The sequence below is a fragment of the Camelus dromedarius genome, chromosome 2 (genome assembly GCF_036321535.1).
Source record: "Camelus dromedarius isolate mCamDro1 chromosome 2, mCamDro1.pat, whole genome shotgun sequence".
NCBI classification, from domain to species: Eukaryota; Metazoa; Chordata; class Mammalia; order Artiodactyla; family Camelidae; genus Camelus; species Camelus dromedarius.
This window is the reverse complement of record NC_087437.1, coordinates 60,173,660-60,193,513: the sequence shown is the minus strand read 5'-3', so window position 1 is coordinate 60,193,513 and position 19,854 is coordinate 60,173,660. Positions and strand designations below refer to the sequence as shown.

The window sequence follows — 19,854 nt, the reverse complement described above, 5'->3', positions numbered from 1 at the left end:
CCAATCATGATTATGTGCTCACATTATTAAAAGGAATCCTTACCATTTAGAGATAGATACCTAAATATTTACAAGTCAATCATGATGTCCAGAATTTGCTCTGAAATAATCCAATAAAGGGAGGGGGAGGAGAGTGGGTGGGGACACAGATGAAATGAGACTGGCCATGAGACGATCACTGCTGAAGCCCCAATACCCCAGGGGTCAGTACACAACTTTCTACCTTTGTATATGATTGAAATTCCTTCCAAAATAGTTTAAGAAGAATCACTAAGGAAGCTTTTTGAACTATTTGCACAGTTGGCCCCATCCCTAATGAATGAAATCCAAATCCCCCGGGGTAGGGCGCAGGGAATCTTTTCCCCCCACTGTCCTCTAGGTGATTCTAATTTGCAACCAGAGTTCAAAACTGCTGCCTTAGGAAAAGAGAAAAAGTACTTTTTCCCCATGAGGTTTCCTTTTCAAACCTCTTGCCTGCCAAAGCCCTATCATCTCTGGGGACAAAATCAGCTCTGGGCCACAGCCCAGTTCAGCCAAGGAAGACACTGCTGTTTGCCGCCAATATCTCTCTTTTCATCTGCCTCGTCATCAAAATTTTGTCTTGGGTAGCAATGTGCCCAACTCTTCCCAGGCTTGCCCTGTGATCATGTGACTATCCCCAGCTCATAATGCATAAGCAGAACCCTGCAGTGATTGCTGGGAGAGTTGCTCTCCTGATGCAGGGGCAGCTCCTCCCTTCCTCCATGCTGCTTTGCTTTTCCCTGCCTGGACTGGGGCTGGAGGTGGAAAAGAATCATGGCACTCTGAGGTGAGAACAGCTATTGGGACGACAGAGCAGAAAGATAAAAGAAGCCTGGGTCCACTGATGCCACTCCAGCCCTAGCCTTCTGGAGGTCCTTGCTCTTCTTAGTGTGATGCAGTTCTGATACACTGGCTTATCAAGGCTAAGAATGCCCCTGAGGGGTTAAGTCCAAGCCCCATATTATGAAATAGTGTGCATTGCCCTGGAGGGTCCCCTCTCCCCAGGAGGGGCTTACGGTAGCAGCAAACTGCTGGTCAACCAAACCACTCACTCTGAGAGCTATGCAAGTCTCACAGGTGGTAAAAGTTAAACTCAGGATTGTCAGTAACCTTGCAGAGGGGTGAGTCCCAAAGAGGTGGCCACCGGATTCAGAGGAGAGCTTGCTGATTTCCATCCTAACCTAGAAGTGCAATCAGACAGGGTGGAGCAGGTGCAGGTTGGCACTTCCCCAAGGGCCTGTGGAAGAAATGGCTGGTTCCAGAGCACTGGTGTCCAGGAACTTCCAGGCCACATTCAAGACACCACCCAACGCTGGCCAAGGCATTAATGCTGTCTTCTTTTCCATCCTTCTAGTTTATGTCTCTATCCCTTTGTTCCTTCTGTCATGAATCAGCGACAATAAACAGTAATGCAGCTGTCTGCTGAGAGAAGTGAGGAGTCAATTTGACAGGCTGAATCTAACAAGATGAGCTTAGGAGGGACAATTATCAGTGACACAAGTGCAGCTGGGGAGAAATGCAGCCTCCCACAGCAGCATCTGTGGAAAAAAATGTAGTCTGGTCGACCACGAATCATAAGTGATGGGGCTGCCAAAAGAAGCTATGTGAGCCTAGGCTGGTCAGGGATGAGGGAGGCAAGGGCCCCTCTCCACTCTGCCCAGGTCAGGCTGCCCTGGGGTATTACACGTCACGGCCGGGCAGGCAGGGCTGAGCACTGGGGCCAAGCCAACTGGTGTGTGTAACCAGGATCCGGGAGGTAGTGTTCCAGGTAGGGAATGCATCAGTAAGTCACTGGCTCCAGGAGGGAAGCCAGAGCCTTCTGGCAAAGCCAGAAATCTGAAATCTGAGGGCTATATAGTGTCAGTAAGCAGAACAGGGTGTCCGGGCAGGGACCACACCTGGCCACCCCTGGGGAGGTTTTGTCTGGACAGGACCTATGTACTGATTGACTGCTGCCCTGAGGAATGCAGGTATGGGGGTGCACAGGCCAAAAGGACATCATTCAGGTGGAAGACCTGGGTGCTGAATGGGGAAATCATGGGAGATGAGCAATGACAAAACACGCAGACGCAATAAGAGAAGTTGGGGACGGAGGTATCGGGGTAGTATGGTGTCTCTGGGGATAAGAGATGAACTTATTCAGGATGAATGTAGATGGCAGACCCAGAAATAAGAGGAACAGAGAAAAGATTTCTGCCCAATGTGAAGAAGGACTTTATAATAGCACTGTCCAAAGACAAGAGGCCTGCTGTGAGAGGTGCTGATGGTCCCATGGCTGGAGATATTCAAATAGAGGCTGTAAGTTCACTTGTTAAGGATGTGATCACAGGATCGACGTACAGGTAGTTGACTGGAGTCTGAGATTCAAGCAAAATGATCAGGCCAAAGTTCTTCCCCACCCAAGACCTCCTGTCTCATCCAGGCACAGTGGTCACCCACCATTCCATCCTCCTCACACACCTGGGTCTCCCTCCCTCCCTGACCTCTGCTGACAACTTTGCCTGGAAGACAGCTAATGCACTTGACGCAGCTCTGCCCCTGACCACCCTGCCCCAACTCCCCTCAGCCTAAGCAGGTTATTTCTGCAAGCCTTCTAGAAGATTCAGAATCCCCTGTGACAGCTTTTCTTTCCACTCAAATGAGCCAGAAGCCTAACTAATGCCTCACTTCCCTTTAATTTTTTTTAAAATAATAAAGTACTGAATATTTCATGTCATTTCACTAAAGTGAAAAACAGAATGTTCACTTGGATACAGAGCAGTTAATTCACTTCCCTTTAATTTGAAGATAAAATCTTTGTAAAAGTATTTTAACCTCCTTTGGGATTACTTTCTCCTCTGTAAAAAAACCTCCAGAAATCTCTAAAAGCCTCTTTTGAGACAGACTTTTACCATTTCTATGAATCACTCACTGAAAAAAAAATTTCAGTAAATCATCTTCTTCCAAGAGTCCTGCGTCAGAGCCAAGTTCCATTTCCTCTTTGATGGGATGTCACCTCTGCAGTAGGGGCTGTAACTGAACAGGACCCTACTGTCATCAGTGATCATCTGACAACTGTAATGGTGTTTGTAACTGCTTAACTGTGTGATGGTTTAAAGGGTTTTTCTCACGCTCTTGCTGACCAGGGTTAGACCGGAAATGAGGGAGGCTTGGGGTACAGAGGCCGTATTTCAGCAACAGGGCCATTTAAAAACTCTTTTTATATGGTGTCCTCTGGTAGTTGAAGCCCCATCTCCAATCAAGCTTTAGTATCCCATGGAATTGTTTTTAAGCAAATGCTGCTAAAAACCTAAATTCATGTTCTTCTAAATTTATCTATTGGCATAGAAAATAACCATCAATTTTCTAGCTGCCAGGACTTTGAATTTAACCTGCCACTTGATTTAACTCCTCTCAAATATAAAAGAAAGAAAAAGTCATTACTTTTTCCTTGCTCTGGCTGCAAAGGAATAAAACGAGGTAGCTGAGCACACTAAATCCCCTTGGAAAAGGCAACTTCCAGGAGCTCTCAAAGAAGAGCTGCTTCTTTCATTTTTACTTAATGCTTTCTCTAAATCACACAGTTCAGTGAAGTCTTGGGACATTTTGCTTAATTGGTTTCACATGTGACATTTTCAAAGCGCCATTAGCCAGGTAATCAAAGTAATGGGATCTGTGCCTCCTGATGTGATGCACCAAGATGGGCACCTCCTTATCTTTCCAAATATGCATACTTGTATCTAAACACAAGAACATCCCAAAATCCACACTGAGAGATAGTCTTCCAAGGTGTCAAGGTCATGAACAACAAAGACTGAGAAAGTGCCCCAGGAGGGAGAGAGTAAGGAGACACAACAACTAAATGCACTGGGGACCCTGGTTTGTATCCTGGACCAGGAAAAGGTCCATTACTGGGTCATTTGGTGAAATCTGAATTAGATCTATAGGTTAGTTAGTAGTATTATATCAGTGGTAATTTCCCGGTTTTGATGATTGCACTACGGTTTTGTAAGATGCTAACATTTGGGGAAATTAGGAAAGGGGGATAAGGAAACTTTTGTACTATTTTTGCAACTTCTGTGTAAGTGTAGAGTTATTTCAAAATAAAAAGTTAAAAAAATAATCTGATGAAAGATATTCTTCTGTGCCCTGTGAGCCGTCCTTTGCTGATAGACAATGGGTATTGAGAGACATTTTTGAGAGTCAAGCCTTATTATGTGTGAAGAGCTTTGCTTTGCCCAGAAACTATAACCCTCAAGGCTACCTCCACCCTTCAATTTCTTACCTGGTTCCGTTTCCTCTATCAGAGAAACTCAAGGTTTTCCTTGGGAGCTGTGACAGGAGTCTGGAGAGGCGGGCGGTCAGCATTGTGGCCACAAGAGGCAGAATGGTCAGGCTCCTCCTGGTGGGTTCTGAAACACAAAGGCACCCTCAGCATTGCCTTGTTGCCTTCAGGGGTGGCTATATTCCTTCCAGGTTGTGAAAGTCAAACTGGGCTCTGTCTGACCCATGTCCAGTCATGCTACCAGGCAGTCTCCTCTTGCCACCTTCCTCTCAAGCTTCATCCTCACATGATGGAAAGAGTCAGGAGACTGGGACATCTGGAAACCTGGGTTCTGGCTCTGGCTATGTCATCAACTCTAGGGCAACCCTGGATGGGTCATCACCCATGTGCAGCATAACAAGGTTGGAATAGACTAGTGACTGTCAAACCAGTCTGTGGAGGGGCACTGGGGGACCTGCCTCCTCAGAGATTCCAGCTCTATGAGTTCCTCTCTCCTGTCTGTGTTCACCATATCCAGCAGAACGTGCATCTCAATGTGCCCACATGCCTCCGGGCAGCTTTTCCAGCCCCGGGCCACGTAGCATCTGATTCAGCTCTCCACCTCTCTCCCCACCTCACCAAGCACAGGGTCCAACTCGGGGGCTGAATTCATCAGCAACTCATAAAAGCCTGGAGACTGGAGCTAGAATTTGAGACACACTCTAATCAACCTCAATTCACACACACACAGAGTCTCCCCCACCATCCTACCAGCCCCTGTCCAGGTTAAATCAACTTGGTTGTGACAACGACATGTATCACTTGGTGTCACCTTAAGGCTACTCAGCACTGTGACTAGTCGTGCATTAGGAATTGCTGATCAGCAGGTATATTAGTTGCCCTCTTAAACTCTGCTTAATTCTGTTCTGGTGATTCCTCCCGGCCTAAGGGAAGGGAAGGGAGGAGACGAGGGAGTTGAGCAAGACAACTACAGCCGGGGGAGCTATTGTTCTTTTCCTGGTGAGCCATTCTAGTCTCTCCTTGCACACCCGCCTCTGGTTTGTTAACCTGTTCTTATCAGTAATAAGGTTCTGCCTGAGAGGCAGCTCCTTCCCTGTCCTATTGCCAGCACCCCTAATCTAACTGATAACCTGCCCCCTGGGCCAGTGGGTGTGGAATAAATTCATTAACTAGCCAACCGCAGGGTGTTCACTGCAGGAGGCAGGTGGAGTTCAATCCTCAGGAAAGGCAAACAAATAGGGATCTTTTGATCTATGTGATCCTTCCTGGACCATGCAGTAGGCTCTTGCTTCCACCCCTGCCCCTACTCACAACACTCCATTCTCAGCCCTGCAGCCAGAAAGATCTTTCTAACCCCAGTCAGGTTATGTGACTCCCTTGCCTAAAAGCCTCTCCATGCCTTTTGGAATGGACCTCTGCCTCCCTTGCTCTCAGTTTCTGGCACCACCTTCCCTGGGCTCACTGCACTGGAGCCACACTGACCTCCTGAACATACACCAAGCTCTTTTTCACCTCGTGGCCCTGGACCTTGCCTTTCCCCACTCTAGATGGCTGAGTCCTTCCCACCCTTCCAGCTTCAGAGAGGCTGCCCCAACCCCCCATGCAACACACAGGGGCTGCCCTCTGTAAGATCATCCTTGGGGAGAGGGTTTACAGCTCAGTGGAAGAGCACGTGCTTAGCATGTACAAGGCCCTGGGTTCAACCCCCAGTACCACCATTAAAACAAACAAATAAAAACCTAATTACCACCCCCTCCAAAATAAACAAAAGAAATTTAGAAAAAAATAAATATTATTTTTAAGAAATCATCCTTCAACCCAAAATTACTTCATTACTTTATCTTCCCCTTCTAAAGCATAAGCTCAGTGAGGCCAGGAACCTCGTCCATCTTGGTCACCACTGAATCCCTCATTCCCAGAAAAAACCTGACCCAAAGAAGGCGCTCAGTGAAGTCTCTGCTGAGTGGGGATGAGTTAAGTGCTCGAACCCTACCATCACCGCCACACAACCCCCACTATAGACTGGTCCTCCTTAGAAGGCACAGGCCCATGCTGGGCTCAGATTCTTTAAGGGGTGCCCCCACCCCACCCAAATACTGACCAGTTGGCTGAGCACACGTATCTCCACCTACTTCTGCCAGGACTGGAGTTTGAGGTCACCACCGCTGGGTGATTTTTAAATTCAGTTGTCTCTAATTAAAGCCCTTTCCCGTCCCTTCTGCTCCATGCCTGTGGCAGAGAATGCCTCAAAGTTATCTCCAAAGAGAGGGCTGCTTTCCATTTTATTTTCCTTTGAGTCAGCAATATTTAAAAGTGCTGCAGTCAAAATAGCTTAAAGTGGACAAAAACTCAGCTCCTTTAATAATGCACCATTCACAATGTAGTCTCTTACATACAAAATGTTAGAATTTTAGAACTCTTTTTCTTCTCCTTTTTACGTTTCTTAAATATGTTGCTGTTTTCACCCCCCAAAACAATGCTATAGGCAGTCGGATTCCTGCACACTCTTCAGGCTTGTTTGTCATCTTATGTCTTGGGCTGGGCTTTATTCTCTGTAAATATTAGCTTCTCAAACGAAAAGCCTTTTGGTTTGGAAACAAATGGTTGTGGGAGGAGGGTGCTGCAAGGAGGCAGGCAGAGTCCCTGTCGGGGTGAGACCATCTCCTTAGCCTTGACCTCAATCAGCTGCTCGATTATCAAATTTATAAGATACTGTCACAAAGTCAAGATGCTCACATATTAATTAACCTGGGAGAAACTTTTCTAACACTGAGAACACTTAGGTCTGCTCTCAAGGGCACGTCCTTTGCATTGTCAATGTAAAACCCATGGACTGCACCCCCCCTCCAAAAAAAACCGGTGTTCATCCTGGTCTTGACGCTGGGCTCGCTTGCTGCATTCTGACAGGACTATCTTGCAGAGGACATAGCTGGTTGCATTCCTGTGGGTCAGGGTCAGCGTGTCCCCGGCAAGTGGCAGATATCCCCAGTACTGACATCCTCAGAGGACGCAGGGCATCAGCAGTGAATTGAGAGAAATCAGGAGGCTGGACTTAGGCAGGAAGGAGAAAACTCTTGAGTTTCTGGACATGAAGTCTGGATGGGCCTTGGTAATACCAGGCAGGAAGGGAAGGCTCTGTTCTACCGAGGAGGGCATGCTGGGTTTAGGCAGAGAACCATCCTGTGGAGAGACCCCACACTGAGGAGCTTAAAGCCAGTGAGCTGTGTGAGACTCCAACTGACAACTCGCAGCCTGTTTCCAACACATTCTACTTGGCTGTTTTTTTTGGCCAACCTAGTGTTTTAAAAGGCAATGTAACTAAGCAGCTGTGTTATGCTTGAACTCAATACAAAAAGTTTGCACTTACTATCTTAAGCCTACCCACATCACCTCTGTTAACTGCCTGGACACTGTGGGCATTTGCATTTGAGATCTCTCACCAGAAAAATGTCTATTACCCTTTGGCTATTTCCCTTCTGATCACTTAGCATTATCTTACCTGAAAGTTCCAGCTCAGCTCAGATATGTGTGCTCACTGTACAGTTAATGGAGGATTCCTTGAGGCCATCAAAAAAGGAAACCAGACAAGTTTTAAAGCCCTCATTCAAAAAAAGATGCCTATTATTCCTTAGAGAGATAACTATTCTGGAACAAAAGTCTAAAAGTATTATATAGGAACATCAAATGATAGAGTAGAGGTTCTCACTACCATATTATCATAAATGCAGACATGACTTTTATATAGCTGTCTTTAACAGAGACCTTCAATAAAAGCCAAGGATTTAACTTTAGCCCAGTTCAGCAAAGGCAAACCTAATGCAGATACTTGGATTAGTCCAACACTCTAGTCACCAGATTGGATTTAGGTGATGGCCAGTTCTCCTCAGAGAACAACACATCACACTCTCTGCAGAGGCCATCTTTTGGGTGTCTGTCTTGTTCACCTGATCCCTGTCCTCTTGGACCTGTCTCTTGCCCACAGGATTTGGCCTCTGTAGCTGTAGTTGTGCAATGAGAACCCCGCCCCCTTCCCCGGGCCACTGGGTCAAGGAAAGACAACAGATGAATCTATCATTCTGTCCCCTGGCACTATGGAAGAATGCAAATCCATCCCTGCAGGGCAGAGACATGTGATCTGGCTGCTAGAGTGGGGAGAAAAGTGGCTATGCTACTTTGAGCATGAAGCCAGAAAGAGAGATGGAGAAAGCCAGTCTGGAGAGAGAGAGAGAGACAGACAGACAGAGAGAATAGTCAGGCACATATGTAGAATGAAACAGAGATGGAGGTGGAGAGAGAGAAAAAACAACATCTGAGACTCCAGAGGGGAGCTCTGCTCTTGGAGACCCAGCTGCCGTCCTACCTTCAGCTTCATGCCATGTCTTTATTCTCTGTGTTGATTTAAGCAAGCTTAAAGTTTCTGTTAGTTGCAGCTGAAACAATATTGGTGAAACCACACTAAAAGCAGGTTCTTTCTGCAGATCATTATCATTAATTCCTAAGCTTGCCCCATATTCTAAGAATGTCACACTATAGATCTCGTAACATAACAGCAACATGAGCCTCCCCCTCTCCATTCTGTCAAGGAGACATCTGCTGTTCCCCAAGAGAAAGTGTTACCAGAGCTACCAAAATGGCCATAACTACAACTGCTAGCTTAAGCAGGCATTCCACGCCTAGGAGAACAGGGCTTGCCTACCAAACTCAAGACAGATCACTAAACGATGGAGTCCCAGGGCTCCCTTCTTGGTCTCTTCTCACAACCAGGCTGAGCTCTCATTGCTTTAAATATGATTTACATGCTGCCATCTCCTAAATTTTCATCTCCAACCAGCTTCTTCTCTGAACTCCAGGCTTAATGTATCCAACTACCCATCCAACATCTCCACTTGAATGTTTAATAGGTATCTCAAACTTAGCCTGTCCAAAACTGAGCTTGTGCCATGGCCCTGCATATCTGTTCCTCTGAGTCTCCCTTGTTCTTGACTCCTCCCTTGCACACTCCACAGCCAAGCAGTCAGCGAATCCTGACTCCACCTTCACAATATATCAAGCATCCTCTGCTATCATCTTTGCTAAGACTTCATCCCTTCTTGCCTGGGTTGTTGCAATCGCGTCTCAACTAGGCTCCCTGCTTCCATCCTAGTCCCCCAACAGACACTGCTCAACACTGCCTCCATGAGCCTACGAAGTACAAATCAGATCATGTCACTCCTGCACCAAATTTTTGCTCAGAGTAAAAGCCAAAATCACTCAGACTGCCTACAATGCCCTCCATAAGCTAGGTCCCCATGACGTCTCTGATCTCGTCCCTCCTTGTTCACTGCACTTAGGTCACAGTGGCCTTCGTGCTGTACTTGGAACATGTCAGGCAAGCTCATGCTTCAGGGCTTTTGCCTGATTTTCCCTCCACCAGGAACGTTCTTTTCCTCACTCTCCGCAGGGCTCATTCTCTCAATTCAATCTTTTATTCAAATGTTTACTCAGTAAGGCATTATCTGGCCACCCCATCAATCCCATCCCTACCCTGACATTTTCTATCCCCCTTCCCTGCTTCCTTCTTTTTTCCTCCTTGGCAACTTGCCACATTATACATATTGTACTTACTTATTGTATTTATCATATTTCAGTCCCACTAGAATGTAAACCCTGAGAGCAGGAATTTTTGTCTTTTTTGTCCCTGTTGTATCCTCAACACCTAACGGTGCCCTGTACACAGTAGGCACATGATATTTGAATGAATTAAGAGAGATTTCAGCAGGGGAATACCATATCAGACGTATTTTAATAAGATAACTCTCACTGGGTTAAGAATAGACTGAGGATGGACAAAGGCAGAAGCAGGAAGACCATTTAGAAACTATGGCAGTAATCCAGGACCATCATGTACAGCCATGCAGGTTGTGCACTGCACAACTCCAGGAAAATGTGAAAAAGTATTCCCTGGAGATATATAAAGGGCTGCCAGCCCTGGTGGAAACCATGGAGGTAATTAGAAGTGGTCAAAGTCTGGCTATGTTTTGAAGGTATAGCCCATTGCAATTTACTAACAAATTAAATGCAGGATATGAAAGAAGGAAGAATCAAAGATACTTCCAAGATTTTTGGTGCAGATGTAAAAAATGATATTAGTATAATTGACAGATTAAGGAGTTGTCCTATTCATAAGTGCTTACTGCATTTCAAATCAAAGTGTACAAGCCCAGTATTCTGGTCCTTGCCAGGCCCCTCCAAATAGTCTCTCCAAATATATTTTTCTCATCTACCCATTATATCATTTGCTATGCCATCTCTCAGTAAGCCCTGTACTTTCCAGTTTTTGTGATTTGCTCATCCTATACCAAATCTGATGTCTCCTTCATCTACTAAGTCCTAACTGATTCAAATAATACCTCCTTCAAGATACCTTTCCTGATTCCCTAAATCAAAACTCAATCTCCTGCCCATACTTGCATTTCACTCCTTCCTTCTGTGCCTCTGAAACAGCACTTAACCTAAGTTGTGCAGTATTAGAGGTATTTCTGTTTATAACCAACCACAGCCCTCACCTGACCACCAATCTCAACCTGGACTGTGAGCATCCCACAAATAAGACTCACGTGTTCTATCACTGACCAAGGCTGGTGTCTGACAGGAAGCAGACACTTTGTAAATGTGTACTGAAAGAATATGAAAGCTACACAAATTTCAAAGGTCAGCTTCCTCGCCCGCTAGGGGTATATGCCCTGTGCAGGGCCAGGCTCCAACGCTCTGGTGAAAAGTAGGACTTTTGCTGCTTCATAAAGGACCCCAGCAGCAGGAGGCCCACGGTAATGAAACGTGTACCTCTGCAAACCCTCGCAGGGTTAGACAGTGATTCAGCATCAGCTGACTCCAAGCAGATTTTGGCAAACTGGCTGGAAAAAACCACGCGCTGCTCAAGGGAGCTCAACATCACGCTCAGCTCCAAACCCTCCCCCAGCAGCGCGCGGCCCCGAGAAGCGGACACTGCCCTGGCGCAAATCTGCGACGCGCTCCAGCACGCCGGCAGAGCGCGCAGGCGCCAACTTGCTCAGCGCAGCTCCAAGCCCCACACTTTGGACGGAGCAGCCAATCACGTGGCCGCAGTCCCTTCCTATCCACCAGAGGCGGGGAGCGGAGGGGGCACGGCCCCAGTGGCGCTCCCATTGGCTGAGATGGCACCATCCAAACAAAGCCGGGCTGTCCTCGCTCCAGTGCGCTGCGGGGGCTCCAGGACTCGCTGGCCCGGGCCCACCACTACCCCAGCATCCCCGGCCTGCCCCCATGGCTCCTCCACCTCGCTCGGTCCTCCTCCTCTCCCGGTCCTATGGCCTGTACGGTCCTCCAGCAATAGCCAGCTCCGCTTGTACTCAAGGAAGCTGGGACCGCGGCCTGTCCTGTCCAGCATTCTTCCCGAGGGCACAACGGGAGGAGAGGAAGCACCCCACTCTCACCCCCCAAATCCCCGAGAACAGAGCCTCGTGGAGGACGCAGGAAGACGAGGGATACGGGGCAGAACCGGAGAGAAGGGAGCAGTGCCTAGAGCTCGGGCTAGGAGGCAGGACTACCGCTCGGCCTCTGAATACGATGTGACCTTGGGCCAGTTTCTTCCCTTATTGGGACTGGGCTCGTCTTCTGTGAAACGCGGCCGCTGAGAAGGATAAGTGCTGAGGGTTTCACCTGGGAGACTCGGGCCGTGTGTTCAAACCAGGACTCCTTTTGCCAAGTATGTTATTCCGAGTAATAAAGGTCAGGACGGACGCCCTGGACAGAAGGTCCAGGAGGGCGGCGGATGAGGACAACCTGGAGATGAGACGGGTCTGGTTGGGATAGGTCCCTCTTTCCACTCTTACTCCCGCCGCAGCCCCAGGGCCCAGCCTATAGGACTTGATGTCCCCCTCCCCACCCGCATCCTGGCGACCGGGCTAAAAGGCAGTGCAAGTTCAAACCAAACCAAGAAGAGGGCGCCGGTGCATCAAGCCGATCTGCAGAGCTGCGGACCCCTACTCTTACCCCAAAGCAAACGGGTGCAGGGGCTGCAGCTACTGGGGGCTCAGCTGGTGCGTTCGCCGTCACCCCGCGCTTCGCAGGTACCGGCGCTCGGGTCTTGTACCACCGAGTCGGGCCGCTACCGCCGTTTGCTTCTCGAAGCCCCCCAACCGGCTCCCACTCCTGCGGCCTCCTGCCTCAGCTACCGGGGTGCTGCTACATACCTTGGGTTCGCTTCGTAGGGCTGCGCAGGGCGGAGCCAGACTGCAGGCGTCGCCGGGGCGGGGACCGTTCCCGCGCCGACTCCTTCGTCCTGCGGAGTCCCGCCTAGCCCTTCTCCCGCAGAGGATCCCCCAGTCGCTAGGTGCTCAGCCCGAGATTAAACCCTGCCGCCAGTCCGTCTTGGTCCTAAAGAGGGTGTAGATTTCCTCCACCGCCATGCCCCTTCTGCAGCAGGCGGGAAAAGATTTCAACCCCGAGGGGTTGCGGGCAGGGTGTAGATGCTGCTCCAGGAAGTGAGGAAACCTGGCTCCTCCCAGGTCCTATGCACATTTGCTGTCTTTCGAGCTCGTCCTGGTTGTTGGTTGATTGATTTTTAAATTTGTCTTTTGATTAGATGAAATTTATTTAAAAATTTGTTCCTATGGGTTTTAACAAATAAGTTAGAAATAGTACAGCTTCTCAGTTTCAGCAATACAACACCAGAGGTCAATCCGCCACAGATCAGGCTCCCCTGCCAAGTTTTCAGGATGAGAAACCGGCTGAGGAGAAGGAACCTATGGGGCAAATTAGTGGCAGAGCTATGTTTAGGTCAAATTAGAGAAGGACTGACTGGAAAGGGATCAGGCAGATGAAAATAGAAAGGAAGGAAGGACCTGGAGGGACTTTAATGAAACCTGTCACTTCTGTTACTTGAGCTTCTTGAGGGCTGAGGCTGTGTCTTACTTCTTTACCCCCGGCTCCTGGCACATAGAGCTTTAAAGGCTGGGAGAACCATAAATGTAGGATGCACTGGGTTCTCTGTACCCATTTCACAGACATACTCAAGCTTGCTTCTGTGCTGTGTTTCAGAATAGTCCCTGGTACAGCATGCCACAGCCATAACATAAATCTTTATAATGAGTCACCAGGTTACACTTTGCAGGTCATGCATTGCTAGAAAAGTAGTCAGCTAAAGGAAGAGTTAATATTTCTACCTAGGAATACCATAGATGCTGTCTGTGAACTGAGAATTAATAGAAATAAAGTTCTATTTATGGAAGACAAAGACAGGACATTTGAAGATCAGTGGCTGATCTCACACCCTCCCGGCCCATCTTTTTATTCCAGTTTTGCTGTGGCAACCAACCACTTACGGGTATAACCTGAAATCACCTTGCCTCAGCTGTACCTGGTATCTTCCTGTCTCAAGACTTCTCTGTCGCTGCAGCCTAGGACCCCTGCAGGAAGCCACAGCCCATTCTGACATATGCATGAACCTGGAAGTGCAAAGGAATTAACATGTCCTGGGACAACTTTTGACCAAGGCAGACAGGAGCTGGTGGAGAAATATTCCACTCTTCTGTTCTTCCAGTGGGCAGTTCCAAGGTACTTTCTATACCACACCTAAGATGATAGAGCCCTGGCTGCCTGTAGTCGTGCCCGACTTCATCAGCTCAATAATGCACCCTTGGATTGCCTTTCTCTTTCCTTCCTTGTCTGTTTGACTCTTCCCAGTCCTCCACTACCCTTCCTTGGGATTCATTCCCCAAATAAACTACCAGCATACAAGTTCTTGCTCCAAGTCTGTTTGGTGGGGGGAACCCAGGCTAAGCCAATGGTTAATCCAAAAGAGGCATCTCAGCTCACTGTTCATGGTCATTGTCAGCAGACCTTTCTCAAGTCTTCTAACGAGAAATCAGTTTGCTCATTTTATTCCCCAGTTGCCATGCGCTCTAGGGCATCAATAATAAGCTCTCAGAGGCAGGAAGGAAGTATCAGAGACTCCCAGGAGTTAGAGCCAGCTGAAAGGCTGTCTAGGTGAATGCCCAACAAAGCCATTCTCAGCCCCATTTTATACCTTTTCCCTCCTTCCAAGGTCCTGGCTGCTGACCTTCAAACTGAAGAAACTAAACTCTCAGATCTGGGGTTGAATGTGGAAGCAGAGACAGAGTGGGACCCAGGTCACTCCCAACACAGCATGTACCAAGATTATGTCTCCTTGCCCTCCCCTTCCTCTGCCCCCACTGTAAAAACAGTTCCTCTGCCCAGATGCAAGGTCTCAGGCCTGGGTCCTTGGCGCCTAGCACATTTCATCTCATTTCAACACCAGGAGGGTGCTGTTGCAGATTACCAAGCTAGGTTTGGGAGGAAACAGCCCTTAGATCCAGCCTTCAAGAAGGAAATTAGACATATACATAAGCTAAATGAGTCATTAGAAGCCCTGTAAGTCTTCTTGAAGAGAGATATGTAAGTGTAGTGGGAGTTCTGACGAGGCTTCAGGACAGGCTCTGTAGAAGGGTAGCATCCTGAAAGACTCTCAGTTAGAATGAAGCACCTTCCAAAGATCCCCCTGCCCAGAGAACCGGTGTTTGTTCCTGTCCCTGTATTAGTTCCTAATTGCCTCCTAGTTCACACCCTTCCTGAATCCCAGCTCACGCTAATCATTCATCTTCCTAGGCCCCAGCCCTCCCCTTCTAGATCTGGCCCTGCCCCATCTCTGAATGCTGCTGCTCTTCTCTGCCTTTAGTGTAAGTGTTGAGTGCCAGATTGTGCAGGTTAAATCCTGCCCTTAGCCAGTTACCTAGAAGCCCTCCAGGAGCCTACAAGTGCTGTGCTGAGTTCTGCTGGGGGATAGAGAAACACAACACCAAACTGTCCCAAACAACTGCAGGTCTTTCATTTGTTTGATGTGATTGAATTTTCTTTTTTAAAAAATTTTGTTTTTTGGGGTTTTTTTGGTTAGAAATCATGCCCTTAATCTGCAGAATTTTAGAAGTGCCAAGTAGCTTTTTCTATAATTGACAGTGAAGGAAAGAAAAAGCCTAATGTATTATTCTAGACAAAGCTGTAATGATCAGACTCTAGTGTGCTGAAGAGCTCTTGATCCTACTGTGACTTTAGCGCTGAATTCTGCCCATGGATGAGAACTGGAGGCCCAACCTTCTCTCTCTAGTGAATGAGCAAGGAAAACTAGTGCTTGGACCTTGCAGTGAAAGAGGAATGTATCACGCATCCACATCCCCACTCCTTTTCTGTCTCTTGACTCTAATGTATTTAATTAAAATGATTGTTTCTTTAAGCCACAGAGTTGTGTTGTTTTGTGTATGTGTCTGTGTGTTGCAGGGGGAGGAGTAGTTTGGAAATTTAACCAAAGTTCTTTTGAGATAATTGGGATCTTTGAAGAGGGAATTGTATGAGGAGATAAAAAATACCTGTGTCCCCACCGGCGCCTGTCCTCCCTGAGCTACAGCACTGCGTGAAACCCCTTCCTTCTTTCCTTGATGCAGTTCACGCTGACTGAGTCCTGACATCCCAGGCACTGTGCTTTGTGCTGGGAATGCAATAATCCCGTGCAGGGGCCCTGTCTTGAGTAATATGACTTGGCAGTTAATGACTGATCGCTGTGTACCAGATACTATGCCAAGTGCCTTGTGTGCATTATTTCTCTTCAACTCTGCAGCAACCCTAAAAGTGACTGAGATTATGCCCATTTTGCATCTGAGGAGGTTGTGGCCAGAAAGGTCAAATAATTGTCCATAGCTAGGAAAGGGCAGAGACAGTTCCCACACGTCTGTCCCACTCCAAAGACTTTCTTTCAGCACACCACCAACTGTTCTAAGCTTATTGCTTTGAAAAAAAGAATAAAAATCCCAGTTTATAAGGCTACTTGAAGTTCAGAGTTTTTTTTTTAATAACCAGTTGGGCAATGTTTCTGTGAGTAATCTGAACAGAAGCTGGAATTGCTTTGCTTTGCTGAAATTCCTTTCAATGAGTACAATATAGATGCCAAGATCTGATGCCCTTAACTAGGAAAAGTCATCAGAGGCCCTAACTGATCACATAAACTGAAAGACAAAAATATGGGGCAAAATTTTCAACCCTTATACCTAATTTAATTTTCTGAACTTCAAATTCTATTTTTTCAAAGAACATTTAATATGTTACAATAAACTGCTGTAAAAACCAGGATACAAAGCCATATGCTTATTTTGATTAATATCTTTTCAATTTTTCCCAATGAATGTGTATTATTTATATTTTCTGCTTATTGCTACCAGGGACAGAGCCTACTATTTCAAAAGCTGCTTGCCTCTCATTTTTGGGTTGCCAACACCTTTTCCCAAAGGCATATTTGTTCCTCCCCAAACCCCTCCCCTCACACCAGGCTCTTCCCAAGACTTGAAGGTTTTCCTTCTGCTGACAGTTCTCATGCTCGACGTCCTTCATGTTAGCTGGCTGTAGCAAGGTTCCCTCAGTGCTACTGGCACTCAGGATCCTCTCCAGGCAAGTTACAAGCCAGGTACACCTGGAATCCTCTTAATTCTCAGTTAACAGAATGTAACAGACACCCCTGCAAACCTCTTCCAGGCTTTCTGTGTGTGATCTCAATGTTTGCATTTAGCTAGGAAGGGAATTTCTCACACTTATACAATAAGCATAGCCAATTGATACAATATTCGGAGTTCTGGATGTTTGTGTGTTTGTCATTGAAGAGGCAAAGTTCAGCTTCGTCACTGTTTTAAGCTTAAAATGTCTGGGAGTTTGGCCCTCTGACAAGCACAGGGTCAAGGTAGATGCCCTTGCTTAGGGATACATAAGAAAAAATAATGTCCAAGGGCATCTCTGGCTGACTCCATCATGAGCTTGCCCTGCCAAGTGTGTGTGGGCATAAATGAGCTTAGGAACCAGCCTGAACAGAATGAGAACTATCCGGGGTGCCCTGAGCATAACCCAGAATCAGGACCTGAGAAAGACTGTAAGATGGCTTTGCACAGGATCAGCTGCAAGAAGGTGGGGCCAAAACACACCCCTTAAACATCACAATGGAGGTGAGGCAGAGTGTGCCTGAACACAGGAGATCCCTTAAGGGCGTCTCTTAGTATTACCATACCTGTAATTAAAGTCAATGGAAAATTACAGCAGCTGAATTCAGGCAGCATTACTAATGGTCTAGACCTTTCACAAATGAAGGTTTATGAAACTGGTCACCCCATCAGGTAAAGAACTATAATCTGCTGAGGGTAAAGGGAATATAGAATGGGCAGTGGAAAATGGTAATTATAAATACCAGCTGCAAGCTTGTGGCCAGTTACAGAACCGGGATTGTAATTGTCATGAGCATTTCTTCCTTATTTTGTTATGAATATGTGTGTGATAGCTTTCTTTTCTCTCTTATGCCCTTGTAATGTAACATAAGATATTTTGACTCTACATCATAGTGTTTTACATCACAACTTTACATCATAGTATTTAAGTTATGGAATATAAAGAAGAGTGAACATCACCCAAGGACGCTGCATCCTCATTTGAGGAAAGGGTTAGTGCATTTTAGTTGTATACAGGGTAGTTGTATCATGTAGGTTGAATATTGACCTCATTATTATCTTTATTCAGAGAATGTCTTGTCTAGGGAGATGTATATGAATGCTAAATTGACACGAAGTGAACTATGATGGTTAATTTTATATGTCAACTTGGCTAGGCTACAGTGCCCAGATATTTGGTCAAACATTATCCTGAATGGCTTTGTGAAGTTGTTTCTGAATGAGATTAACATTTAAATTGGTGGACTTCGAGTAAAGCAAATTACCCTCCATAATGTAGGTAGGCCTCATCCAACCAAAATAAGTCCTTAGTAGAAAAAGACCTATCTTGCCAAAAGAAAAAGGAATTCTGCTGGCAGACAAACTTTGTTTTGAACCGCAACTCTTCCCTGGGTCTTTACCCTGCCAGCCTAACCTGTAGATTTTGGACTTGCCAAGACTCTACAATTTTATGGGCCAGTTCCTTAAAATCAACACATCTCTCTCTCTCTCTCTCTCCATCCATACACAGCCTGTTGGTTTGTTTCCCAGGAAAACTGTGACTGATACACCCACTCAGAACAGTCTACTTCCCTGATTGGACCCTGATACAGCATTGAAACAGACCCTCTACTCTGGAATTAGTCCCTCTTTCTGTCTGGAAAGGCAGGAATCAACAGGAGCAGGAGAGCCTTACTCAGAGGTGGGGAGCACGGGCCAGAGTTAGGAGGGTTTGTCCCAGGCCAAGGGGGCACACGGTAAAGCTTGCTTTTCACCCTCTCCATCCCCTCAGGTCTCTGCGGTCACTGCCCTCCAGGGACTCGGAGCCAACAGAGGTGGACAGACACCCGCAGCTTACTCCACTCCAAGGAAGCTCAGGTCGGATGATGTTACAGGCAAAACCATGAGGCTCTGCGAGGATGGAAGAGGGAGCGATTCCTTCAGATTAGGGCACAGGAAAAGGCTTCACAGAGGAGGTGACTGCCTTGGATCTCAGATTATAAGATAGGACATTTTTCCTCCAAATTTTTATTTTGAAAAAGTTTAAACATACAAAAAAGATGAAGGAAGAGTACAATGAACACCCAGATAGCCATAATCTAGATTCACCAATTGTTAACAGTGTGTCACATTTCCTTCCTCTCTGTGTATGCAGACACACACGCACGTGTACACTTTGCTGACGTCATAACACAGCACTCACATATTTCAGTATGTAACTCAAAAAACAAGGCAATTCTCCTATAAAATCATAATACTATGGTCACATTCAAGAAATTTAACACTGATACCAATCATATGATTTAATTAATTTTAATCAAATTCCTTCACTTACTTCTATAATGTCCTTTATTGTTTTATAGTTTTTCCCCTTAGTCAAGATTTCAATCAAGGATCATGACTTACATTTAGTTACCATGTCACTAATTGAGATCAGTACCCTGCCTTTCTATTATGGGGGAGAGGGTCTTTCATTACACTGACAGTTTGATGAGTCCAGGCTAGCTCTTTTGCAAAATATCCCGAAATCTGGATTTGTGTGATCATTTCGTCATGATTACATCCATCCTTCCTTGGCAGGCACACTATATAGGTGATTCTACCTACTACATAGGTAACATTTGATCAGACTGAGATGGGGACGGGTACACCAGGCATAGGGAACAGCAAAAATTATGTCCCTTAGGTGTGAAGACGCCCAGCATGTCTGGAAATGGCTGTGACTCCAGGGAGCTGCACTGGGGCGTGCGGCATGTGGACAGAGGGCAGGACAAGGGTAAGTGGTGGGAGGATGGCCAGGGAAATTTGGTCCACATTCACTGGCCTTTGTCCAGAGGGCACTGGGGAATCACAGCCTCTGGAGGCATATTAGCTTTTCATAAAAGAGCCTCAAAGACCAAAAAGCCTTCAAGACCCAAATAAATGAGTCTCATATGGTGGAATCTTGGGCCCAGAGAGATTTTGAACAATGGGGCCCTCCCAAGCAACCCCCAGCACGTGACATATTATTAATTGGAAAAAGAAAAAATCTCATATGAAAAGGAGCATAGTTACTTTTCACGTCATTTTTCTTTCTTT

General features: G+C 46.6%; 1 protein-coding gene across 4 annotated transcripts in view; it reads right to left on the bottom strand.

Annotated features, from left to right (window-relative positions):
- The window catches only part of BDH1 (3-hydroxybutyrate dehydrogenase 1), a 37,882-nt gene extending 25,141 nt beyond the window's left edge, over positions 1 to 12,741 (bottom strand). The window contains exons 1-3 of one of the 4 annotated variants that reach the window (XM_031453796.2): positions 12,496 to 12,741; positions 11,963 to 12,085; positions 4,286 to 4,412 (exon numbers count right to left, since the gene is read on the bottom strand). In XM_031453796.2, coding sequence (XP_031309656.1) covers positions 4,286 to 4,368 — 83 coding nt within the window. In that variant the 5' untranslated portion in view covers positions 4,369 to 4,412; positions 11,963 to 12,085; positions 12,496 to 12,741. The other 3 variants (XM_031453785.2, XM_031453792.2, XM_010994399.3) reach the window with 3 other exon arrangements.
- Positions 12,742 to 19,854: the final 7,113 nt, after the last annotated feature.